Source organism: Staurois parvus, unplaced genomic scaffold (assembly GCF_062004578.1).
Source record: "Staurois parvus isolate SC_StPar_1 unplaced genomic scaffold, SC_StPar_1.0 ptg000234l, whole genome shotgun sequence".
NCBI lineage: Eukaryota > Metazoa > Chordata > Amphibia > Anura > Ranidae > Staurois > Staurois parvus.
Genome location: NW_028318030.1, coordinates 2,174,847 through 2,202,030, shown reverse-complemented (window position 1 = coordinate 2,202,030; position 27,184 = coordinate 2,174,847). Strand labels below are relative to the sequence as shown.

General features: G+C 38.4%; 1 protein-coding gene across 1 annotated transcript; it reads left to right on the top strand.

Moving 5' to 3' along the window:
• The first annotated feature begins 6,685 nt into the window (after nucleotides 1-6,685).
• Nucleotides 6,686-17,535, top strand: LOC149460138 (bone morphogenetic protein 2-like). Its single transcript, XM_089680074.1, has 5 exons — nucleotides 6,686-6,974; nucleotides 8,661-8,797; nucleotides 10,788-10,904; nucleotides 12,819-13,023; nucleotides 17,519-17,535. Exons 1-5 carry the CDS (start codon nucleotides 6,686-6,688, stop codon nucleotides 17,533-17,535), a joined length of 765 nt encoding a protein of 254 aa, XP_089536200.1.
• Nucleotides 17,536-27,184: the final 9,649 nt, after the last annotated feature.

Sequence of the window (27,184 nt, the reverse complement as noted above, 5' to 3'; positions counted from 1 at the left end):
CTTCGTTTTACAAAAACATGTGGCAACAAATGAGATATGCAAAATACTCACCATGCCTCTTAACAAATACCTTGAAATGTCTACTTTCTAAAAAGGAGTTGAAATTTTTTACGGCACACATTATTTGCGCATCGATTTTTAAAATGCAAATCTTTTAATGCACAAAAACACAATATATTGCCTAATTGTTTGATAAATTATAAAAGATGATATTACGCCAAGTAAATAGATACCAAACATGACATGCTTTAAAATTGTGCATGCCTGTGCAATGGCAAGAAAGTACATACATTTTTATTATGGATAGGCGACGCTTTAAAAGCCTTTACAGGTCACCAATTTATATTTACACAGGAGGTCTAGTGTTAGAATTACTGCCCTTGATCTGACGTTCGCGGCGATACCTCACATGCATGGTGCAACTGCTGTTTATATACTGGCGAGGGTTCAACACTTGTTCACGCAGGTGTGTGCATGCGGGGGGGGGCAAGGGTGCTTTTATTATTTTTAGTTATTTTTATTTTTTTATTATTTTTACACTGTCTTTTTCTCTTTTTTTTAATCACTTTTATTGCTATCACAGGGAATGTAAATATCCCTTGTGACTGCAATAGGCATTGACAGGTATCCCAGTATATATACCGCCATTTGTAACTGCTATATATTTCACATAAATCAATTAATTTACACTTAATTGGGATTTGTTTTTTTAGCAAAGACGTAGCAGAATACATTTTGGCCTAAATTTATTATGAAATTTGATTTTTAAAATTTTTTACTGGACATGTTTAATAGCAAAAAGTCAAAAATATAGTTTTTTTTTCTCAAAATTGTTGGTCTTTTTTTATAGCGGAAAAAAAAAACCGCACAGGTGATCAAATACCACCAAAAGAAAGTTATATTTGTGGGAAAAAAGAACATACATTTCATTTGGATGCAGTGTTGCATGACTGTGCAATTGTCAGCTAAAGCAACTCAGCGGTGTAACGCAAAAAATGGCCTGGTCAGGAAGGGGGGTAAATCTTCTGGAGGGCAAGCGGTTAAACTGCATAGTGAGTTCTGTTACTCCCTTTCACAGTTGGTGTGAACAGGGATTGTTGTAAAAGTACTGTTACATGAAGGAAAGGGTGATGTCACCAATCCCAACAGTTGTTGATACTTCAAATTTCAAGACTACTGCAGAATGGAACTGTGAGGAGTGTTGTCAAGGTAACAGGTGTCTCCTTTGTGAAGACACTGACACTAGCAGGGTAACTGTCTCTTCAACATATTGTTACCAAGACCAACCTGTGAAAGAAGAAGATAAAAACATACCCTTTTTGCAGGCAGTGTCCAGAAATGTTGCTGTATTGCAGATCTCTGGCTGTCTTTAGTATCAGCACAAAATAAATGATATATTATTTAAAAAGAGTTTGATTTTACTGTATATACTGCCTGCTTACCGCTGTTTTTGTACTTACAATATACTGTGTAATCACTGGGCCACTAGGAAGGGTCTTACAGACACATATAAACCTCAGGACAAAATATCATTTTTATCAACTCTTCTATTATATATGCATTTCTGTCTTCTTACCTACAAAAGGAACTGCATTCATTGGCAACTGCTTAGCAACCAGAAAATGTTGAGGCAATAAACACTTTGGCCATGAGTATGAAAATACAACACATTATATAGAGTTCAATAGTGAGAATTATGTAACACAGTGCATCTTACAATGCTGGCAAATGAAAATAATGGCCTTGACATACCAATGTCAAGGCCATTATTTTCATTTGCCAGCATTGTAAGATGCTGGCAATCTTACAATGCTTTTTTCCCACCAAGTCAGTGGGAAAAAATTGCTAGCAGCACAGGTGAGTGGGAGAAAAAAGCATGGCATCATTGTTTAGTGAAAGAAAAAAATCCTGACATTATTGGTCAGTCAAAGAAAAAGTGCCTGACATCATTTATCACTGTTCACACTCAGAGCATTCCAGCATTTGTGTATAACTTACTGATAGGGAGCTACAGCCTCTTTCAGTGAAATTGTCTAAGCTCCCTACATCATCTCATCTATGTACTGTCTGAAAGTTTCTTCATTACTGATCTTGAGTGCCTTACATTTTTCTAGTGAACCTGCTTGCTTTGTGCACCAGTCTGCTTTGTGAATCATGAACCTCATTGTTGTAACAGACTTCCTCTTCTGTGTATCAGTGATTCTGAACTTCTCTGCTGTAATGGACTTCCTTCTCTGAATGCTAGTATCCTGAACCTCTGTGCTGAAAAACTGACTTCCTCTGTTGCAAGCCAGCAAAACCAGAACTTCAGTACTGAAAAAGACTTTCCTTCCTGCTCCTGTATTCCCAGGATCCCTGCACTACAAGACACTTTCCTTCCTGCTCCTGCAAATAACAACGACCCTTGTGTTCAGAGTATTGGGTATCCTGTAGCCTCTACAGGTCTGTTTAAGGGTCTCTCCTTGTAGAGTGCTCTGGCAAATACCAAATGCTGCTTATACTGCACCACAAACACACCCTTACCAAATGCGTAAACATTATGACCTCTCTAATGTCACACTGTTTTATCTCAGTTCCTGACAGTCCCAAAACCCCCAGAGCTTCCACTCTCTGTGAGTATGGTTCCCTAACTATGACAATTATGACTATATGTTATATGTACTGTGTATTCCCGTAGTCCTGATGAAAGGGTAGTGGTGTTTCCCCTGAAATTCATTGGCTATTTTTATATGAATTTTTTCCAACAATTAAAATTACCTTGGAGTTTTACATTTGTTTTTGGTCTGGAACTCCTTACTGTATTTTGTGGCTTGCCTCATACAGTGAAGCCAGGATGAGGATGATGGTCCTGGGGTGTGCATCTTTAAAACAAATCAAGTCTGTTTAGCTAGACTTAACAAACAACATATTTAAATGTGTAGGTTTGCACTCAATCAACACCATTTGCCAATGACAGAGAACTTAACACTGATTTATCAAAGCTATGCTATCCAGCAGACTAATCTCAGAAGCTCACCCACATGCACATCACACAGGAAAAATAGTCAACATGTACATATTGAACGGTATGTGGCACTTTAGGTTAGTTGGTTGCATACTCCTCTGAACATCATCATGTTCATGTAGGCAGGATGTAGCACTATAATTATTAACAAATACCCTGTTTATTCTAACCACATAGATACTTTGGTGGCACAACAAAATTCCCAGCTTTCAAAATTGAATGACATACTTACAAAGTTGTTCAAAACATTGTTATTGCCAATATAGTTTTTGTTGTGTAGGTAGAATGATAACACAATTTACGTCAGAGCAAGGTTATAATATGTAACAACACATGTAGATAATAAACTGGTTATTCTTATTGCAAAGACCTGAACAGATACCATAAGGTATAAGGCTGACACCAGTGAGAAAGAGAAAGGGGTCATTTTTAATAGGTACTGTATATCTATAGAACCTTACAACAATAATGTGTATATATATATATATATATATATATATATATATATATATATATATATGATTAGTGGTTGGGTTTAGATCTACTCGAAGCGATAGAACTAGTTTAATGTAACATTTATGTCATTTCAAAAGTTAAAGTTTGGCCAAGGAACCTCCCACAAATAATTCTCTCCCCCTCCCCTAATCACCCCATTTTTTAAATAAAAAATGGAACTAACTGGCCCAAATCCCAACCAAAATCCATGATCAAGTTTCATGAACAAGGCCCTTCTAACTATCTTGTCTTGAATTGTATTGTAATTGTAATAGCTCTTTTATTTTGTAAAGCTCTGCTGTAAAATATGTGTTGTAGTGTGAAGTAACCTAGGGGTGTATTGTGAAAAGCAGAAAGCACTATCCTCCCTCTATTATAAATGAGTACTTTTTTATTCACACTAGTTGCAGCACCAAAATTCTCACAATTTGTGCTTTTGCTGCTAGTGACAGAAACTAATTCAACAAAGTATCTTTATTATTCTGTTCATTTGACTCATAAAATGTAACTTCATGAAAGAATAGGTCATGATCTAATAGACTGATATGCCTTGCATGTAATTCCAAAATTAGAATTTTATTTCACATATAGTTTAGGTGCGCTGTCATTGCCTTTTATTTTGCTGCCTGCACATCACCCCCTTTGAGTGGTTATACCGGAAAGAAGCCTGAAGCTGCAAGCATCATCCTGGTATATATATTTTTTTTGCTGACAGACCTCTTTCTTGTAAAAGCACAATCCTAGCAACTAAATAGCTGCTGGATTGCTTTTACAAGTGGCGGGAGGGGGTTCCCAGGCTCTCTTGTCCTACCGGGGAACCCAGGATTTCAGCTGGAGGTTTTGCTGGCTAACCATAAAGCTGATTGGGGGCCACAACAGCTCGATCAACTCTGTGGTCTTATAAACCAGAAGAGACAAATATTTTGTCTCTTACAGTTTCAGCAGTTGTAAAGTGTTTCCTTTGTGATTAGGTTGGTTAACTGTTTCTTTATGGGGCTATATGCAGTATCTTCCATTTTGCTACGGCTTCCATACGGCTACAATCACCTCAAGCAGTTGTAAACAAACCATTAGTGGTTTGTAAAATGCATCAGATCATACTGATCTTGATATGAGCCAAAGCTTTTACCCCAGATTTCCCAGTAAAGAGGACCTGTCACTGCCTATTGCTATCACACGGAATGTTTACATTTCTTGTTATAAAAATAAAAGTGATAAAAAATATTTTTAAAAAGGGACAATGTAAAAAACAAAGGTGAATGCATGCATTTATATTCAAGTAAGTTGGTGCAGCGCTAAATGGTAATACACTTTAATATACACAATGACATGCCATTTCAAACATATGTGGATATGTGGTATCACCTTAAGGTGATTAATAGTGATATAATTAGTTCAATATGATTGTGTGGATCATGAAGAGATTACAATTCCAAGTGTGTGGACGTCCTGATCCGGGAGTGACAACAGGTGCAAGCCAAGCGAATGGATAAAAAACGCACTCACCAGATATGCGTTTAAAATGCACAATAATTAATCCTGCATCACCAGGCTATAGATAGGTCATCAGGTCTCGGGTCAGGCTACCATACGAATCCCCATCCAAGCTCCACAGAAAAGGTCACCAGAAACCGCTACCAGGTATCACCATCGGGGTCATCTTTCCTCCAAATGGGCACATGTATTCAGGATAGGCTGTGGTTAGATGTCCAGTTGCTGCAGCCCCCCTGACGCGTTTCGTGCGATGCACGTAGTCATAGGGATAAGTGCCGATCGGTTCTCTGACTATTGCCAGTTATCGGCAGTACTTTCCTCACGCTGTGACAACTTGAGGAGAGTGCAGTTGCCGATACCCGGCAACGGCATTTACCCGTGATCTGCTGTGTCATTGGACACAGCTGATCACATGGTAAAAGGCCGCTGTGATTGGCCTTTTATCAAATCATGTGATCAGCTGTGTCCATAGGACACAGTGATCACAGAGATCTTCGGGTGTGCGCCCCCAGGGGCATTCTGGGAGGACACCCTCCCAGAACTGGACAACCGCACTGTAGCCGTCATTTGGCTATAGTGCGTTTGACAAGTGGTTAAAGCATGACATGTTTGTTATCTATTTACTCGGTGTAACATAATTTTGTATGTTTTACCAAACAATTAGGTATTATTTTGAGTTTTGTAAATTAAAATTCATTAAAGTGTATTTTTTTCAAACAAAATGCATGTGAAAAACTGCTGCACAAATACCTTGCGATATTAACAACAGCAACACCCATCATTTTATTTTCTAGGGCCTCTGCTTTTAAAAATATATATAATGTTTGAGGGTTCTAAATAATTTTCTAGCAACAAAATACAGATTTTTACATGTAAACAAAAAGTGTGAGGAAAAGGCCCAGTCTTCAAGTGGTTAATTTTATTGATATCTTTAAAATATCATGCTGTTCAGCTGAAGACACTTTACTATTTTGCAATTTTTAACATGAAGCACAACTTGCTAATAATTATTTGTTATAATTCCAAAATTAAGGGTTTTTTTTACATATAGTTTAAGTGCATTGTCATTGCATTTTATTTTATTGCCTTTTATTTTATTTATAATTTTGAAATATCATGCTGGTCAGCTGAAGACACTTTTTACTATTTGCAACTTATTTTTATGAGGCGTGATTTACTATTGAACATTTGTTATATCCATATTTTAAGATTTGTACTAGATACAAAGAGGTGAACATAAATTATTATGGAATTACAGGGTTTACTGGAATTAAGTGTGTGCAATTGGTGTCAAATTGTTCTTGAAGCATTAACATAACATGCAAGTAACAATACAATCACACTGTGATTGTTCACACTTATTGAGTTACTGCTGTTTGTTTTCTTATGCTTAATTCCCCTCCCTTCTGAAAAATTTGCAATTGAAATGGGGAGGGGGGGGTGGATTTATATTGTGAAGAGGCAATGAGTTTTGATTTAGGGTACCATTTTAATTTCAGAATAGGTTTGAAGACCACAGCTGTAGCTGTTCAGCAAGTCTTTTATTCATTTAATATTAGACAAATTAGAGGGCTCATATTCTGCACATCGAATGAAGATTTTCTGGAATAATTATTAGGGCAGATTATCCATTAGTGAGACAACAATATTCACCATTTAGTTGCAGAATACCGGCATATATTATAATTCAAGATGAATGTTCTTTTGGGCTTTGTTATCTTGTCCTTTTGTAACTCAGTATCTCCTTTTCGCTTGGGTTTGGAGAGAAAGCCCCAGCTGAAAAGTTATGTGCCTGTTTCTGAGGCCATCCAAAAACTGCAGGAAGTGTTTGCTTTTGGGGAGCTGCCACACAACATTACATCAGCCAAAAAACCTCCTTATTTCATGCTAGAACTATACAGTCGAGTGGCTGAACCTGATGGAAGCACCAAGGCACCTGGACTCTTGGAAGGCAATGTGGTGAGAAGCTTCGAAAACAAAGGTGAGGATCATATAGAAATATTTGAGGAAATACTGTTAATTGTTACAGTCTCCAGTTTGTGCTAATGCATTAATATGCAGGTTCAGTTTTAAATTTCCTATCTTAATTTTACCAAGTAACTAAATTAGTGCATGCATTGGCTGTATGCATAAGAAGATGTATCCTAAGACTTTTTTTTTGTGTGTTTTTTTAACAACCAAAATGTTCCTTTATTGAAAAAGAATGGCCGTGGTATAAGACTTGCATTTTTAAAGTAGTTATTCTGCTCTAGTATACATATGGTAAACTAATTTTGCATCCCTGTATTGTATGGGTATGTCACCCATACACATGTCCTTTTTGTTAGGATCTTGTTGATGTTGGCCGCATTTAGAAAACCTAAAGTAGGTTCAATGCAGAAAATTATGTTTAAACAGAGCTGAAGTAAATATGATATGTGTGTATGTGCAATACTTGTGCATGCCTAGTATGAAACTATACAAATTCACTAGAACTGAGCACACATTCCATACCAGTCCATACCATCTCCTCACAAAATAGGAATTCTTACAATGTTTTACTGCAATTTTAATTTGATCATTCTCCTCCCAATCACATTATATGCCTAAAATGTATAATTGTCGCATGTTTAAAATATTGGTAACTTAGAATTCATTTTAATATACTTTTGTGATTGCACTACTTCCAAGATAACTTACTATAAATAAAATGTTTTTGGATCACCTGATGCTCCAATAGTGTATAAGACGTTTGCGATCATTCATAACGTATCTGTATTGGCAGTCCTGTAATACCATTTATACCACAGGTATAATTCAGGGACAACATAGTTAATGTATGATGCAATTTATATTTTTATAAATTAATGTACATCCCACAAGAATTGTCTAAAGTTCTAAGTCCCAAACACCATAACATGCATGCAATCTGGAGACTTGCTATTTTTACCTTATATTTAATAAATATGTAAAACATGTTGCTATCATCAGGGGTGAATAGTTGCAGACAGATGTGAGGGGATTTTGCTCACTTTGGCGAAATCACTACCTCACTACCTGTTTGTGAAGTGAAATGAAGGGAAATCCCCACAATGGGACACAGATAGCAAGAATACCCCACAGAGGTTTTAAAAATTCATTACTCAATTAAACTTTTAAAAAAGCAAAGTTTTGGGATAAATATACTTTAAGTCAAGTACTATAAATATATTGAAGCAATTCAAAGGAGGGTGCAGAAGAGTCACAGCTCTAAATTTTAAATATTAATACTCGGCTCAGAAAGGCCATTTCCTATAAATGTATATATGTGATTATTCAGCATTTAAACCCAGCCACCCAGAAGTCACATATATGAATACAGCCAGTGGGAATAGGTTAGGAGGTTATCTGAAATATGATCGGGTTCCTTGGGCTAGTGGACTTTTTATATTTTAAGTTCACAGTGACCCAAAATGTTTATGCTCTTTTTGACAGTTCCTAACTTTTTAAAATTCATAAATATATAATATATGTTATGCAAATAGAAAACATGAATTGCAATTTAATTTGGTTGTCCAATTTTCCTGTCTATGCATTTCAACAAATTCTGTTCTGCTTTCACAGATTTTTAGAATAAGACCAAAATATTTTAGTATGTAGACTGTGGGTAGTTACATAATTTCTCTGATCTGTGTTTTTTATGTTTTAGTTTTTTCAGAAACAGGACATCCATTCTATCTTTTCAACATCTCATCTGTGGGAAGCAGCGAACGCATGTTAAAAGCTGAGCTCCGGGTGTTCATGTGGAATCCTTTTGGAGTGACAACCAAATATCATTTCTGTAGGGTAAGATAAATGAATACATTAAAATTGCGCAAACCATCTGACATGGTTTAAATTTACATAAATGTAATATATAATAAATAGACTATTAAACAAAAGGCTGAAAAGAGGTGCCTATACTTAAATATTCTATATAATGCATCTTAGTAATATATGAAATATGTATTGCTTAGTCTTAAGCATATTAGGGATATTAGGGTTACTCTCACCTCTATCAGGTTTTAGCTGCACTGTCTGACCTGGAAAACTTGCTCACCTAGACAATTATTGTGAAGAAGTTTAACTCATGGCCTCAGAACAGAAATAAAAGCAACCAAAAAGGATTAAAAAAACTGTCTAAATTCAAACAACCACCCTGTACTCAAACCTCATAGTGCTTTTCTGTACTTATAAACAAGTGTACATGCCACCTGTAAATAATTCCAGTATAAATTTAATTCTAGAAAAATGCTAAAATTATTTATTAATATATCTAAATAACAAGATATAACATGATAAAAAAGCTTTGCCAAATGAATAAAATGAAGGTTTACTTCATATTGAAACTAATCCATCATACAATTATAATCTTGAAACAAGGACTGAGTTTCTAGGTTGTGGTGTCCTCCATATGTTTGTATCTATGTTTGAGACATCTCCCTATATTTGTTGCAGTAGTAATAACACAACAATAATGTTTCCTCTCACTTTGGTGTGATTTTCGTTTACCTTTCATCATGTCTTTGGGACAGAGAGTAAAGGAAATTCCAACTTGGGGACACACAGCAATAATAACACACGTTCCAAATCTTTTCTACTCTGTCCAAAACTAAAAAAAGACAAATGTTCTACTTTATGGGTGGCAGGTCAATAGTAATTATTATAAATATTATTTCCTGTGCCCACTTCATATCTCAATCTATCTTTATATCAAAGATCTAGTTTTTCTATCCTGTACCTTTCTTTCTTTTCTGTCTATTATATTTATTCATAGTTCATATTTTAGTAATTTTCCCATTGCTACCTTAGCAGTTACAAACTGTGTACACTTCTGTTCTGGAAACTGCATAAAATTTCAGACGTTTTCTGTGTACTTTGTAGGTTACAACTGATTCCAGTGGTTTTTTTAACATCGAGGGGTTAATTTACCAAAGGCAAAAAGACTTCACTTTACAAGGGAAGTTGAACTTTGCAAGGGAATTATCCCCAGTGCTAAGTGAATCAGGTGAAGCTTTGCTAACTTCCACCATCCAATCAAAAATGCTGTTTTCATTTCCTACCGCATGATTGGGTACTCTGCAAAGTGAAATTGCATTGCATTTACTAAGCTCTGGAGAAAGTTTCCTTGAACAGTACAACTTCTTTGCAAGGTGAATAGCCTATTCATCTTTAGTAAATCAACCCCCATGAGTTACAGCAGCCAAACAGCGTTCATGTACATTTTCATTTGTAGAATGCTTGTACTATCTTCAGTTTCATTTGCAAGTGTTGCAAGCAGCATGTTTTAATCAGCAGTGGAATGCAGAAGTCTGAGAAGTCCCTGATCCTGTAATAACATTTTATGATATATCATAATAACATATTATGATATATGATAATCTATGTTATTATTTGCATGTGCAGGAAAACTACTAGGTGTCAAGTAACAGATTGCAGAACAGCTTTATATTGTCCTCTCTGGTGAAGATATCATGCTGTTTTTTCATGTCTTAAAATAGAGAAAAAACAAGAATGTTTACAATCTACATTGAATAGGACTCGACTAAACACAATTTTATCAATACTATTAAAATCAATATCCAGTCCTGTAAAAAAATACATCAAGTCTCCTTCCGCAATGTTACATTTTCTTAGGTAGAAGAACCCCACCCTTTGGAAATAAAACTGCATTTTCAAAGCATCTTTCCAGCCATCTAGTGGCAAAAGTCTACAAACAGCATTCTAAATGTGCTAATCAATTTTAATGTATTGTTTAACCCTAGCAGCCATTTCATGCTCATTTCATATGTTCTAGGTGGATGTGTATGAGCTGTTAGACAGTTCATCAAGACCCTGGAGAGGAAACCTGATTTTGTCTCGACTGCTTCCCCTGCATTCACAAGGTTGGGAGGTGTTTAATGTCACTCAGACAGTAAGTAATATTCATTAATATCAATATATTGCAAACAGCTAAAATGTTTACCAAAGCCGAACCTTCAATAAACCATGTGCATAGAATTACAAAAGATCTTTTACTCTTACTGAATGCTTTTTCTGTTATTGGCTTTGTTTTTTTACCAATGGTTTTAGGTCACTTTTTTAAATTTCTATGAAGCCATGAGCATGCCATTAGAGCATTATGTAGTAATAGCTGTTTGCAATTATTATATCTACTTTGCTAATCTGAATTCAGAATCTAAAAAATGGTTGGAACATGTAACATGTTCCCAAAGTTGAATGAATCCTTTAACTGAAGGTAGTGGGTAGTTAAGTTGGCTGGAAATGTAAATATGATATATTATTATGCAATATTTCATATTTACCTGACAAACAGAAAAAAAGGTTAAAATCTGTAAGCCCTAAACACAATAAATGCAAAAAATTTAAATATATTGTAAATTTTCCTAAGAAGAAAACATTAATAAGCAGTAAAAAGAGTAACATATTTTTATAAGCAGAATTTTATTGAATTGCAATATTTTAAATTAAATCAAACTGTTACTATTTACAGGGTATATGCAATTCAATTCAAATATTGGACCTTGCGGGGGGTCACTTCACCTTATTTTATTTATCAGTGTGTATAGCTGTATATCCTTAACAAGAAAAATGAAAAAAAAAAAAATACTCTTATAAACTGTAAGTTATTAGCCATGTGCTCAAAGCTATTATTTCGGTTCATAAGTATTTGTATTCTAATTTATCAGTGGTTATTTACATTACATTTGAAAAGGGATGTCTACAAATATTTAGTAAGAAACCGCTTTCCTGCCGCCCTATAGTAAAACTACTGATACAGGGCGGTAGGGCTGCACAAAATCATGTACAGTATGTATATGTGATTTGCATTTCCGGGTAGGGGTTGCGTGCGTGCACTGTCCTACCCGCACCGCCATTGGTGGCTAGAGATGTCAATCATTGGGTCCTGGCCAAAGATTCCCCACCACAATCCGTTGATCACCGTGTAGAACTGACAGGGGAGAGACCTGTGTGTAAACAACACAGGTCTCTCTCCTGCCAGCAAGGACATGCTGCTTTGTATTTCTCTGCACAGCATGTCTGCCTAGTAAAACACACACAGCACATCATGTAAAACAGCACACTGCTAACCCTTTGATCGCCCCAGATGTTAACCCCTTCCTGCCCAGTATCATTAGTACAGTGTCGGTGCTTTTTATTAGCACTGATCACTGTATTAGTGTCACTGGGATGTCAGTGGCAGTTAGTCAGTTCCCACCCACTGTCAGAATGCTCGCCATTTGTAGACACTATAACTTTCGCCATTTGTAGACACTATAACTTTCACGTGAACCAATTAATTTATATATATTGGGATTTTCTTTTAGGAAAGAGTTGTAGCAGAATACATTTTGACCTACATTTATGAAGAAATGTGATTTTTAACATTTTTTTATTGGATATGTTTTACAGCAAAAAGTAAAAAATATTGCTTTATTTTTCAAAATTGTCCATCTTTTTTTGTTAATAGCGCAAATAATGCACAGGTGATCAAGTACCACCAAAAGAAATCTCTATTTATAGAAAAAAAGGACTTAAATTACATTTATGTAGAGCGTTGCATGACCACGCAATTGTCAGCTAAAGTAACACAGCGTGTATCTCAAAAAATGGCCTGGTCAGGAAGGGGAAAGTAAATCCTCTGGAGGGCAAATGGTTAAACATCTATCCAAATAAAGTGACTTCTGCTGAGTAATGGATGCCACATAAGTAAATTAATCAGTGGCACTAATCCTTCATTTAAAAAAAAAGAAAAATCTGTGTCTTACTGTAATATAAGACAATGTATTTTTCATTGATCCTGTTAAATTTTCTTTTTTTCTTTTAGGTTTCAAGGTGGGTTGGAGATGGCAGTACCAATCATGGTTTCCTTATTATCTTTACCCCACCCTCAGGAAACTTCCTAGAAACTGACTCCTTTGCTTTTGCAAAGCACAAGTCAGACAGCAAGAAATCCTATTTGGTCCTTTTTAGTGATGATGGCAGAAGAGCAACAACAAACACATACACAACTTTTACTGTAAAAGACACAGGTATGTTACAGTATTACTTTTATGAACACAAATTATTAATTCAGAAACAACTTTACAATCAATTAGCTTTATACATTCTTTTTTTATTGTTGTTTTGGATGAGGCTGGAAAAAGTTAGATCAGCAGTCAAGTTTTTATGGTTGTCTTTTTGGTGCTTGGAAGACTCCCCCTAACTTTCTGTGCTGGAGGCTGACTGATTAACTAGGGAATCTCTGAATTATTATACAATATGTAGAGTACAGTAAAGTCTACAGAGGAAAAAAGAGATGTGCATTTATCATCAATGTTCTGGCTATCACAAGGTGAAGGGGAAAGATAGCCTTATATTTCTGCGGAAGTATGGTGCTCAAATTAAACTAGTCAGATATCCTGCTACTGCTTGGTATTCTTAAAGTTTATCTAAACCAAACCACAAAAATGTAATATATTGCAGATTGCTAGTCTTTAGATGTGGTGGCTGCAGTCATTTTCTTTTTTTCACAGTTTTTCCCTTGTATTTTTACTTGGTAATCATGCAAGTAATGCACTCCCTGTCTTAAGGTAACCGCTTTATCAATGAAGGAACAGCATTGTCACCTTAAGGCACAAAGTGCCTCTTCAACTCTATAACATTCGGGAAGGTGTCCTGTGATTGGAGAGATAATGTTGCCTGATATTTGTCAGTTCTCTACAGGATGTCAGGAGCTTGTTGAAATTCTGCCAGGATTAACAAATATTTTATATACTTGTAGTGTTTTTAACTACTTGCCAACCGCAGATAGCCGGCCGCAGTGGCAGATAGCCGGCGTCATATGGCATCCTCCCAAAACGCGCTCTCCCGCGCGCCCGCGGGGGCACGCACCCGGCGATCTCCGTGATCACTGTGTCCTACGGACACAGCTGATCACGTGATGTGGTAAAAGGCCAATCACAGCGGCCTTTCACCACGTGATCAGCCGTGTCCAATGACACGCTGATCACTGGGAAATGCAATTGCCGGTTCTCGGCTGCACTTTCCTCACGTTGTCAGAGCATGAGGAAAGTACTGCTAAGAACGGCAGTTGTCAGAGCAAGGATTGGCACTGATCATCAGGGCACTGATGATCAGTGCTCTGATGATCGGTGCCCAGCAGTGCCACCCACCAGTTCCGCCCAGCAGTGCACCCACCTGTGCCCAGCAGTGCCACACACCTGTGCCACTCAGCAGTGCCACCCACCTGTGACCACCAGTGTCACCAACCTGTTACCATCAGTGCCACCAACCTGTGCCCACCAGTGCCACCCACCAGTGCCCATCAGTACAGCCCAGCAGTGCTGCCAGTCAATGCCCAGCAGTTGCGCCAGTCAATGCCCAGCAGTTGCGCCAGTCAATGCCCAGCAGTGCCGCCAGTCAGTGCCCAGCAGTGATGCCAGTTAGTGCCAACTATCAGTGCCACCTATCAGTGCCGCCTATCTGTGCCACCTCATTAGTGCTGCCTATCCGTGCCCTTCTGTGCTGCCTATCAGTGCCCATCAGTGCTGCCTATCAGTGCCCATCAGTGCTGCTTCATCAATGCACATCAGTGAAGGAGAAAAATTACCTGTTTGAAAAATTTTATAATAGAAACAAAGAAACTTTTTTCAAATTTTTTGCACTTTTTTTGTTTATAGCGCAAAAAGTAAAAAAAGTAAGAGATTAAATACCACCAAAAGAAAGCTCTATTTGTGAGAAAAAATGATACAAATATCATATGGGTACAATCTTGCATGACCGCGCAATTGTCAATCAAAGTGCGACAGCACTGAAAGTTGAAAATTGGCCTGGTAAAGAAGGGGGTATAAGTGCCCGGTAGGCAAGTGGTTAAAGAGACCATGTATGAGCAATTATACATGTACCATAGGAATGTACTTAGTTTGTTTTATTTAATGTTACACTTTAAATATCTCTATTAAAGGTGAATTTCAAAGGAACTGGTTTCTTAGATTTGAATTTCTATTAGACTCTGTCATCACTAAAAGTCTGTGGCTCTACTGTGAGGAGTTTTATACATCATGAAAGTTCAAAGCACATGTGTCCTAAAAACAAAAAACTAAATATACGATGTACAATCTTTTTAGATACTCTTGCGCCTGAAGTTTCTTCTACAATACATCCAGCAACACATAAGTTCCCATTATTAATGGACCATAGCAGAAGTAGAAAAACACGAAATGTATATCCCAACAGATATCCTCCATGCGAACGCAAGCCTCTCTATGTGGACTTTGAAGACATTGGTTGGGCTGGATGGATCATCTCCCCGAAGGGATACAATGCCTACCACTGCAAGGGAACATGTCTATTCCCTATGGGACAAGGTTTGGGTGCTACAAATCATGCTACTGTACAGTCCATTGTTCATGCTCTCAAACTCAACCAAGACATTGGAACACCATGTTGTGTTCCTGATCGCCTTAATTCAATCAACTTACTTTACTTTGATGATGAAGAGAATGTTGTTCTGAAGCAATATGATGATATGGTGGCTGTAAGTTGTGGCTGCCACTGAACACTGAGCTATTCTTCAGCATTTTACTTTGCTATTACTTTTTAATTAATTACTATGTTTTGCCTGTGCTCTGCTAGGCGACCCTAATATATTTTCCCAAGGAGGTGCCACACTAGATTTATACTGCATTTTCTCAATTTTTGCTCTCAGTGCTCTCAAGAATCAAAATGCTCCAAACTCATCATATTCTTACACCAAACATTTACATATCAGACCTCTGCTAGAATGTGGGACCACAAGCCATTTTTTCACTTAAAGGGTCAGCACAAAAAAAGTCACTTGTAGTCCCCTTAAAAATTAATAAAATAAATTAAAGGCCCTATCTAGGTATGCAGCCTTGCTGTACAAAAAATAGGGGAGGGGTGGGAGAAGTGTCCCATTTAAACATACTAGGTTGCATGCCCTGCCCTCAACATTGGAAACATAAGAAAAAGTGGTGGGGGGTAAAGCTCCCCCCCTTGGAAGGCATCTTGTACCCATTTTGATGGTGCCAAAAGACACATCTTCAAATTCCCCCCCCCCCCAAAAAAAAAGAAAAGGGATGTGAGGGTCTGTTGGTGGGAGATATTGGAATGTAGAAACCAATTAGAATAAGGGTGCTTCCAGATATCCAGCCACCCTCATGTGAATGAGTGCTAGGTACATAGTACTTCTTGTTACTTATTCACTAACAAAATAGCAAATGTAAAAAAACAACAACACCACCAGTTCTTTATTAAATAAAATAATTAAATAAATAAACAATGCCACTTGAGATGTAGATCTTTGTTAGAAATGATGAGCATAGCCTGATGATGCATCCCTGCAACTGCTTCTGTTGCCAGTAACATCTCCCTGGTATTGCTGAAATGTAAACACATATATCTGGTCAATGATGTTGCCAAGGATCTTAACTAGCCTGTTTATAAACAGAAGCCAGAGGAATGTGTCATTTAGAGGTGGTAGTGATACCACTGCTAAATTATAGATCCCCAGCCACTGCTTGTATACACAAAATGTAACATGCAGGTTTAAAGCATCTCCAAAGCATGTTATTTAAAGGAATTGAGTGTTTTATTGTTAGCCCTTAAGCTGCATTAAAATACCCTCTCCCCACTGAATCATATTGTTTTATTTTAATTTTTTGGTACACGTCCCCCATGATGGTGATCAGTTACCCATGTTCTTTTTTAACAAAAGCTTTCATTTTGTCTTGGCAAAATTCAGATTCAGCTTCCATAGGTTTCAATGGGGTTTGATGCTATGTTTGGGTTTAGTGGACTTTTTGTTGGGTTTGCCAAATCTCCTGCAAACCAAGCTTTGCCCAGGTTGCTCATTTCTAATCATCATAGCCAGCACAATGAGACATATTCTTGAGGCTGGAAAATGGGAAATTCTACATGTAATTCTAAAGGTTCCTTTGGACATTACAAACAAGCTATTTGCATGCAAAAGTTTTTCGTTAACCTTCCAATTCACAGACATCCACTCAGGCACTAATGTCTTTAGAAGAGAAAACTTTATTGCAAACCAATGCTTCATGCCTACCTCTGCACTGACAACGGTGACTGACATGGAATACGACAATATTTACAGAACTGCTATTAGACCTTTTTTTTTTGTTAAAATATAACCTTTAGGTGAATTGTTGTTATTTGAATCAGTTGGTTGCATCTTCTGTGTAGAGGTATTTGACCACCAATACATGTAAATATGGAGTTCTTATAAACAAGAGTGTGCAAGAGCTATTGCTTTCTTTTAATACATTTATGGTAATCTATATACAATCAGTCATCTACAAAGCACTGTAAACATGCATATAGATTTCCAGATTTCTTTGACATGAGCTTATTATTTCTATATCCGGAATAACAGTACTAGCAACAGTTTATGCACAGACCAGAGGAATAGGAGAAATGCAATGCTATTATAACATCTAATTCAGCAGTGTTTTTGTTCCACAGATATGTTTGAAATGTTTAAATATTTTATATGAAATTTTTCTTTAGTTAAAGTTGGAATGTGATTGCAGAATATGGAGATATATAGCGAAAAATAATTATATTCTGATCTAATTGTAGATATGAATTCTGTATATATTAATAGCAATGCTTATGTATTAAATATTTCATTCTCTCAGTTTGTTATGCAAATATATGCATGTTCTTCCTAGAAAAAGACAACTGAAATGTAAATGTCCAACATTCCTTGGTAACCACAATTGTAGTTTAATTATTTTAAAGGATGAGTTCACCTTTCAGAGCATGTTACATGTTAAACCCAAAATTCGGGTATAACATACAACATGCTCCAGACCTGCATCCCGATTCCCACCTACCCCCATGACAGCAGGTGGGGGATCTTCTCCGCACACTCGCTGTCACTTTTTGGAAATAGCAGGACTGTGCCCACACAGCTGCATCATTCCTTCTCAGCAATCTGTGAATGAGAGAACACTTATCAGCCATTGTGGCTGATAGCTTATAGTTCTCAATGAACTACAAGGGCACTGATGAGTGCTCTTGCACTTTATTCACAAATCCTGCAGCTTGTAAACAGAAATCTGCAGGGCTTGTCTGCAGGAGCCTGACATTGCACCCTTGATCCATTGATCGGGGATGCAATGCTTTGCAGGTTCCTGAGGAAAAAAATAATAAATTCACATTTTTCTTCTCTGCAAAAATATGTGCATTTATTATATTTTTTCCCCCAAAAGGTGAACTTAGCCCTTAAGCCTGACTTTTGCAGATGCTAAAATCTAAACTTGATTGGGTGTTAAAAGTGAAAGAAGATCGTGGGGCTCAAAGCTTTTGCAGCCAGATCCATTTTTGCAATTTTTGCACACAATTAAAAATATCATTTGAGGCTTGAAGATTAGTTAAGACCCCAAACATTATATATTTTTTCAAAGGAGAATAAAATACTAGTAGTTCCAGTCACATGATATTTGCACAATGTTTTACCAAATGCAAAATATCAGTAAAAAAATACACTAACGCTAACTTAGGGCACAAAAACGCAATATATTATCCATTTTTTATTATTGAAAAAAGATGAGATTGTGCAGAGTAAATTAATGCTGAACAAGTCAAATTTAAATTTGAGCGCCTGCAAACAATGGCCAACTTTGGTACCTTATATTTTCCATAGGCAACACCTACACAGCCCTTACGGGTAATCCGAGTTTGTCATGAATAATGGACCCAAAATGATTGCACTCATTCTGGTGTGTGCGATGATATGTAACATTTTTATAGCAAATGACGTTTTCATATGTAGATGCTTGGGTGTAACCTTTTTCTACCTTTTTTTCTTTGATGTATCATCTACCTTCCATTGAAGCTAATGGAGTGCAAATCATGCTCCATTAGCTTCTTCTAAGTCCAGAAGGACTGGGGAAAGTGACATAAGAAAGTGGAAGTGATGTTTTTCACAATGCTTCTGAGTTCATTCTAGCTAGAGGAGATCATCAAACAGATGTTCACTGCTCTCCCTCCCCTCTACCCAGTGACACATCATACTCCAGGAGTCACAGAAAATGATGGGAGTGTATGTAAAACTCCCCACTGCCACTACTGTAAAACATACTGAGGTAGAAGTAAAAGGGCTAATCCATACAATAGATTAAATACCACATGGTTCCTCCCTTATCTTTGTTAGCTAGAAATTTCTGTATAGGGATGAAGCAAATTTATTAGGAATTGGTTCAAAGCAGGTTCATCAAACATTACTGAAGCCTGGATCTCAAATCTGAACTCCACTGAAGACAATTGTGGATCTTAAAAATGGGCTGATAGTCAAGGGATTATCAAGCAAAGAGAATGAGGAACTAGGCAATGGCCTTGGGTACTTGTACCAATAAAAAAACCATTTTGTTTATTGTACAGTGGGGAGAGGACAGTTTTTAGACAGTCTAAACATTAAAATACAAAAATCCTTCAAATATCCTTCAAATTACATGCTTAGTTGATGTCTTAAATCTGTATTTGGTTTCACAAAATTGTATATTGACCAGAGACAGCATTAACAACACTGTATTGGCATAACAAAAATTGTATGTGTAATAAGCTAATTTTCATTTACATTTATATGGTTGACCTCTGAAAAAAAGGCTTTGTTAATTAATTTTTCAAAGACAATTTTTGGTGTACCTGTGATAGACCCTTATTGAGTGCTGTAAGAAGAATGAAAATATATTTAAAATCTATCGCAAAGTATATACATTGAAAACAAATGAAACTATCGCTTTCAACTTTACAAAGATTGACAAACAGTGTGAAAGCATGTCACATAGCATAGCTTGTGATCTTTTTTTCAGTACCACACAGTATTGTGTACAAAGTATGCTGCACATTATGCAAACATTTGTATGTGGCCACTATGGGGGAGCTTTACTAAAAATGGAGCACTCAGAATCTGGTGCAGCCGTGCATGGTAAACAATCAGTTTCTAACTTCATCTTATTCAATTATGGTTTGACAATAAAATCTGGAAGCTGATTGGTTACTATGCACAGCTGCACCATATTCTGTGTGCACCAGTTTTAGTAAATCTCTCCCTATGTTAGATAAAGAGATGGGGCATACTTTTTTTTAAAATAAAATCTGTTCATTATATCACAGTCAAGAGCCAAAAAAAATATGTTATAGACCTACTGCACATCGTGAAAGTGTTTTTACTACACTACAATAGAAGACAGAGAGACTCTGCATGAATGTCACTAAATTAGATTGATGTTTTCCAGAGCCACAAACAAGAAAAACTGGACTGAGGGACATGCAGAATATCGAGGCTAATACTTACCAGCTAACTAATAAAAACAACCACCCCTCAACCCTCCCCACCTGAAATAACCACACAACTCTCCTTCTATGGTGTCAAACAGCCATAGCAGCCCATTTATTTAACAAAACAATTATTACATAACACTGCATCAAGTACAATCAATGTATTAACTGAACAGTAATGATCTCAACTGGGTCCAAGGTCTTCAAAGGCACATCAGAAAACTTGGCTGCATCTGACACCCAATGAGAAGGCCCCCAGCCACTACTACACTACCTCGGGGACAATGCTACAGCTACGTAGTCCAAGATACAGTCTATTAACTACAACCTTACCAACGTAACCTTATAATTGGGAAGGGACACCCATACCTATGATGGGCCCAACCCATAATCCTCAAAAAATAAAATAAAATGTCACTCCAGCACCACCTTCAAAGAGCCAAGGACCCCAAGACACAAAATTCAAATAAAAGAATGAAAAAACAAAAAGAACCCCAAATTAAATGGCAAAACAAACACAAAGGACAGAACCAAGAACTTGAAACAACAAAACAAAAAACATCAACGAAACAGGTCCAGGAAAGAGGGCGGGAGAAACCTCACCAGTGCTGGCACAAGCTCCAACTGACCCCCAACAAGTCCAACCTTCTCTCCTTATCCTCTTCACTCAAAAACCTCCAATAAGGTAAGTCACCACCCCTACTAATGAAGATACTCCTACCCTAGAATCTCTGCCTCATCTGCAAGCCCCAGTCATGCTGGCCCTCCCCATAGCTTTGCTCAGTTCCAGGCCATGTACTGAACTGATGTGTTGGGCATAACGAGTCTTTTGAAAATGTAATTTCTTGCTGCAAGTTTTTGGAAAATGTGGAAAGAAAATGTAAAAATATTTTTGAACACAAAGTTGCCATTTTATAGGATATGTCTAACACCTTACACCTCAGACAGTCTGTTACTCATCCCAAATATGGGGATACCACATGTGTAAGACCTTTTCAATGTTTGGACTGATTATGTATCCAGCAGTGCATCATGTGTATCAGAAAATCAACCAACACTGCACAGAAAAAAATGTACCGTAAAGGTTACCTCTGTACAAGTGGTCAGGGAGTATAGCATAGCATAGCTTCACCTACAGAAGTATTTTTTCCTAAAAGTTAAGCAAGCCTAATCTACTGGCACATGGCTGCCCCCATAGCACCAATGTGATAGTCAGGAAATTAAATGTGTAATTTATGCCCAATGAACACATATGAAGGTGCTCCTTGCATTTTAGACCCCTCTACAGTACTTGGCTAGACTGGTAAAAAGACTCACATCTATTGTATCACCATACTCCAGAAAAGTAGCAGAATGTGGTTTGAGGTGTAATTGCAAGTATGTCTATGCTGTGTGTCAGAAATAACTTGTTAAAATGTCAATTTTGTGAAAGAAAAAATGTGTTTACTTTCATCATTTCCAAAAAATAGTGGGAAAAAATTACAACATCAAAAAATACTATGTCTCTTACAAAATACCTTGGATTGTCTACATTCCAAAAAGAGATAATTTTGATGGTATTTGTACTGTCCTGGCATTTTAGGGCCTCAAGAAATAAGATAGGCAGTCAGTTCACTGGGATTGATTAATTTTCAAACTACATACCATAGTTTGTAGGTGTTATAGCTTTCCAAAATATACACTGATTTGGGGTATTTTTACCAAAGAAATGTAGCAGAATACATTTTGGCCTAATTTATGAAGAAAGATTATTTATTGAAAATTTTCTAACAAAACTAAGAACATTTTTTTTTCAAATTTGCAGTTTTTTCCTTTATATGGCAAAAAAAATGTTTGCAATACGGTGCTGCGTTACTTTAACTGACAATTACGCGGTCATGCAATGCTGTACATAAATTAAATTTATGTCTTTTTTTCCCTACAAATAGAGCTTTCTTTTGGTGGTATTTGATCGCCTCTGCATTATTTATTTTTTGTGCTATAAACAAAAAAAACCAACAATTTTGAAAAAAATATATATATTTGTGACTTTTTATTATAAAATATATCCAATAAAAAAATTTAAAAAATCTAATTTCGTCATAAAGTTTTGTCAAAATGTATTCTGCTTTATGTTTTTGCTAACAAAAAGCCCAATACCTGTAAATGAATTGGTTTATGTGAAAGTTATAGTGTCTACAAATGGGGGTATATATACTGGAATTTTTTTTTGTATACTAGTAATGGTGGCGATCAGCGACTTATAGCGAGACTGCAGCGGGCATTCTTACACTGGGTGGGAACTAACTGCCACTGACATCCCCCGTGACACTAATACAGTGATCAGTGCTAATAAAAAGCTCTGACACTGTACCAATGATGCTGGTCAGGAAGGGGTTAACTTATGGGTGATCAAAGGGTTAACTGTGTGCTGTGTGTTTTACTGTGTGTGCTGTGTGTGTTTTACTAGGAAGGCATGCTGCTTTGTATTTCTCTGCTTTCTCTGCTGATTGCCTCTCAGGGGAACAGGAAGGAATTTTTTTCCCTGCAGGAGCAAATTGGATCATGCTTTGCTGTTTTTTTTATTTTTGCCTTCCTCGGGATCAACTGTGGGTATAGGGTTATACCCTATATAGGGTTATATAGGGTTTACTTTTTTTTTTTAATGGTTGAACTGGATGGACTTTTGTCTTTTTTCAGCCAGACTAACTATGTAACTATACAAGCCGACCTCACTACCTGTCTTAACCTCCCTAACGGTATTCTCGAGTGTAGCTCGGGGTAAAGTTTCTGTACCAAAAGCGGTAACCCTGAGCTACACTCGGGCTTACCATGCAGCGCTGCATAGGGAGTCCCTGCAGCACTTACCTTGTCCTTCGCTCCCGCGATGTGTCCCCTGCAGCGTCCCCGGCCATCTCCTCCAGCAGATGCCGGCATCCGGCTCCTGTGTTCCGGTCCCTGTGACGTCGGGACGTACGGGCGCCGCCGGCGGCGGGAAATTTGAAAATTTTTAAAAAATGTCATTTTTTTCAAAACGATTTTTCATAGTAAAACATTGCTGTTTCAACCCATTTCACATACATTTTGTCCCTAGTGCTCTGTCCTGTGCCCTGTCTGCATTTTGAATGTTCTTTCTTCCTGGAAACTTAGAAAAGTCCACGGCGTCCAAAAAGTGTCTCTTTAGGTCAAAAGCGGGTTTAGACCGGCTAGAGAACAGCGATAGTAAATCAGAACCACTTGCAGAATTGAGTGATAATGATTCGTGGAGAAATGCGTCATCAGACACTGAAAACGATTTTGCGACTTTGCTTAGCAATGTGCGAACTTGGCGCTATATTTCAAATTTCAGTGTTTTTGGTTTGATTATATTATTGAATTAAATGTAATATTATTATATTATTATTTTTTATGATTATTTATTAAATTATAATTTATGATTTTGTGTTTCAAATTTTATCATATCCAGGATGTACCTGGACTCTTGTTCGGACAGATTTCAGTGAGTTATTCCTAAATATTACAGCCTACAATAAAAAAACTACATATTTCCATGCAGAATAATGGTACCGCTTTCAGCACCAAAAATCGGAAATAATCATACCGCTAGGGAGGTTAATATAATAAATGCTGGTTAGCAGTTTTACATTATGTGTGGCCTTTGTTCCTTTTCCCAAATGATGATGATGTCTGGCTTGGTGTGCTGATTCCTTTCGTTGATGAGATAATACAGTGGGAGAGTGCTGTGGAATACTGTCAAGTACCTGGAGTAGTCTGCAACTTACATGCGGTATTGATCTCTTTAGTGCAAGAGATCCATAGTCTGATAAGAGGCTATTTTGTTTGCGGTGGAAGGCACATGGTGTTCGGCACATGGTGTTCATTCATTTAATTCAAGGTACATTCACTATACTGGAAGATGGCAGAGTCTTTTTCATTTGGACACCTGATGCTTGGATTCACTAATTGTAAGAGTCATTTATTATCACTGATCACTAATTATTTGCATATGTAGTATTTTCATCTAGTATTTGGGTGTTTAGTGGGTGCAGCTCCTGACACATATTTTTATACTAAGCAAAAAAAATTTTTTTATACACAATACTTGAACTCATGGGCACTGTTTTATGGTTCTATGATTATTTGTATTGAAGTTTTCAATGTATTGATCTATTTCGAGCATATTTGTTTGACTAGTTGATAGTTCATTTTGGGGATTTTATTTCAGCTCTGGATTTATTGATTTTAATGTAATTCTTTGAGTACAGAAAGCTGTGAATCTTCTCTGGGAAGACTCCCACGCCCTTGAAAGAAGACAATTTTAGCACTTGACACTTGGAAAGCTGCACCCTTATAAAGGGTGGAATGGAGGCAAGGCCCTACTGACTCTAGTTCTAAAAGGAGCACAATCCTTACATCTAATAATGCTCAAGCTTTGGGCAAGAGACCAGAATGATGTTTTCATGCACCGCCTGGTGGAGTCTCTAGTAACCCACAGCGTGGGGTTCCTCAGGGCATGGGGTCTCAGTCCCAATCTGCTTATTCACCAGGGCCCCTGATGGTGGGGATGGACTTGGAGCAGACTGAGACCAGGTCGCGACCCCCGAGTACGTCCGGCAGTGGTAGAGAGCACCGTCAGGGGTGTGTGGGAAATAGAGCCTGACGTGAAGAGGCTGGCAGGCCTGGTAACAGGGACAGATCCGTGCAGGATTGATGGATTGTCAGGGTAGTGTAAGAAGTAGCCAGGCAGGCCAGGTCAGCAACGTGCGGGCAGCGAGGTACCAGAGGAGCAGACAGAGAATGGTCAGGGTCACGAGCCGGGTTCAGCAACTAACGGGCAACGTGGTACAGAAGATCAGGCAGAAGAATGGTCGGGTCAAGCCAGGGGTCAAGCAGGAGACAATCAGCAGGGTCAGGATCAAATGCAGAGGTCGGCAACAGGAAGCTTCACAGGATCAGAATACAGGAACAGGACAATAAGACCAAAGGGCAACTTGTGTCTGTTCAGGGCTGGTTTAAATAGCCTGCCCGGTGCTGACAGGTGCGCCTGGGTCCTAGTGCCTGCCAGCGCCGTCATAGGTGACAGGCGCACCTGGGTCCTAGTGCCCGCCTGCCGGCATGTCTTGTCGGACACCTACGCATGTGCAGACTCGTGCATCGCGATGATCCCTGACATTGCTCCCCCCCTACGGGCAGCCTCTGGCTGCCCAACTGATCTCTCCTCTGTGGGTGGCTGCAAAAAAACTCTTGGACAAGTCTAGGGGCGTGAACATTTTGGGCTGGCTCCCATGAGTTCTCTTCTGGACCATAACCCTTCCACTTAATCAGGAATTGTGTCTGCCGCCCCTTTTCCTGCAATCTATGATTCTACTTCCTTGTCAATGGTTATGACCTCCGGGGGTCTAGACCTCCGGTCTGGGAATGGATCCGGTGTTGCAAGTTTCAACAAGGACACGTGAAAGACTGGGTGTATTCTAAAAGATTCGGGAAGTACGAGTTCGTACGCCACCTCGTTAATCTTTCGTTTCACCCTGAATGGACCCATGAATTTTGGTCCTAATTTTCTTGATGGGCAAGACATTTTCAGATTTGTTGTGGCTAGCCAGACCTGGTCTCCAGGGTGCAGAACGAGTTCGCCTCTCCTCTTGTCGAAGGCCTTTTTATTATCTTCTTGGGTCTTTGTGATAGCTTCTTGTTAGACCTTGTTGTTTGCTGAGAAAAACTGTAGCATATCCTGTGTAGCTGGCACTGGACTTTCCGGAATCGTGTCGGGTAGAAATGTGGGATGGAATCCATAATTGGCAAAGAAGGGAGATTGTTGGGTAGCAGAGTGATTCGCATTGTTGTATGCGAATTCGGCCAGTGGCAGGAGATTCAGCCAATCATCCTGAAGGAAAGAGGTGTAGCACCTGAGATACTGCTCCAGAGTCTGGTTTGTGCGTTCCGTCTGCCCGACAGCTTGATTCCCAGGGTCTTGCACAGTGCTCTCCAGAATTTAGAAGTGAACTGGACCACTCTATCTGAAACAATGTCCTTTGGGACCCCATGAAGTCTCACCACTTCCCTCACGAAGACTTGTGCTGTCTCCGCAGCCGATGGGGTGTTTCTCAGGGGCAGGAAGTGGGCCATCTTGGACAGGCGGTCCACAATCACGAAAATGACAGTGTGATCTTGGGATGGTGGAAGTTCCACGATGAAGTCGATGGAATTCAGCTCCCATGGCCTGTTAGGTATTGGTAAGGGTCGTAGCAGACTCCAGACCTTGCTCCTGGTGGGCTTGTTCCTCTGGCAGATCGCACAGGTCTTCACGTACGCTTCACAATCTTTCGTCATGCTTGGCCACCAGAACACACGTTGCAGCAGTTCCAAGGTCTTCTGTACCCCGAAGTGGCCAGCCAGAGGGTGATCATGGCAGTGGCCCAAGACTGCGGTACGGGTTTCTTCGGGCACCATGATCCATCCCTCCTTCCACAATAGTCCTTCCTTACTTTGTAAAGAAACCCCGGGTGGACTTGGCATCCCTACGGATGCAGCCTGTAGCTGGGACCATAGCTCAGTCTGTAGAGCAAGGAAATTCCCTGTAGACAGGATGGTGTCCGGTTTGTGGGTTTCTTCAGGGTCTTCAAACATACGCGAGAGTGCGTTGGGTTTTGTGTTCTTTGATCCTGGCCTGTATGTGATATGGAACACAAACCTTGAGAAAAAGAGTGCCCATCTAGCCTGACGTGGCCTCAAGCGCTTCGCCGTCCTCAGATATTCCAGATTCTTGTGGTCAGTGAAGATCAGGATTGGGTGTGTGGCTCCTTCCAGTAGGTACCTCCACTCTTCTAATGCTGCCTTGATGGCCAGAAGTTCCCGGTCCCCAATATCATAATTTCTCTCCACAGATGAGAGTTTTCTGGAGAAGAAGGC

Excerpts from the sequence above, each read along its gene's own strand:
- LOC149460138 (XM_089680074.1), top strand. The coding sequence starts at position 6,686 with ATGAATGTTCTTTTGGGCTTTGTTATCTTGTCCTTTTGTAACTCAGTA. Across the intron at positions 8,798-10,787 it reads CCAAATATCATTTCTGTAGG|GTGGATGTGTATGAGCTGTT; the intron begins GTAAGATAAATG and ends CATATGTTCTAG. Across the intron at positions 10,905-12,818 it reads TGTTTAATGTCACTCAGACA|GTTTCAAGGTGGGTTGGAGA; the intron begins GTAAGTAATATT and ends TTTTTCTTTTAG.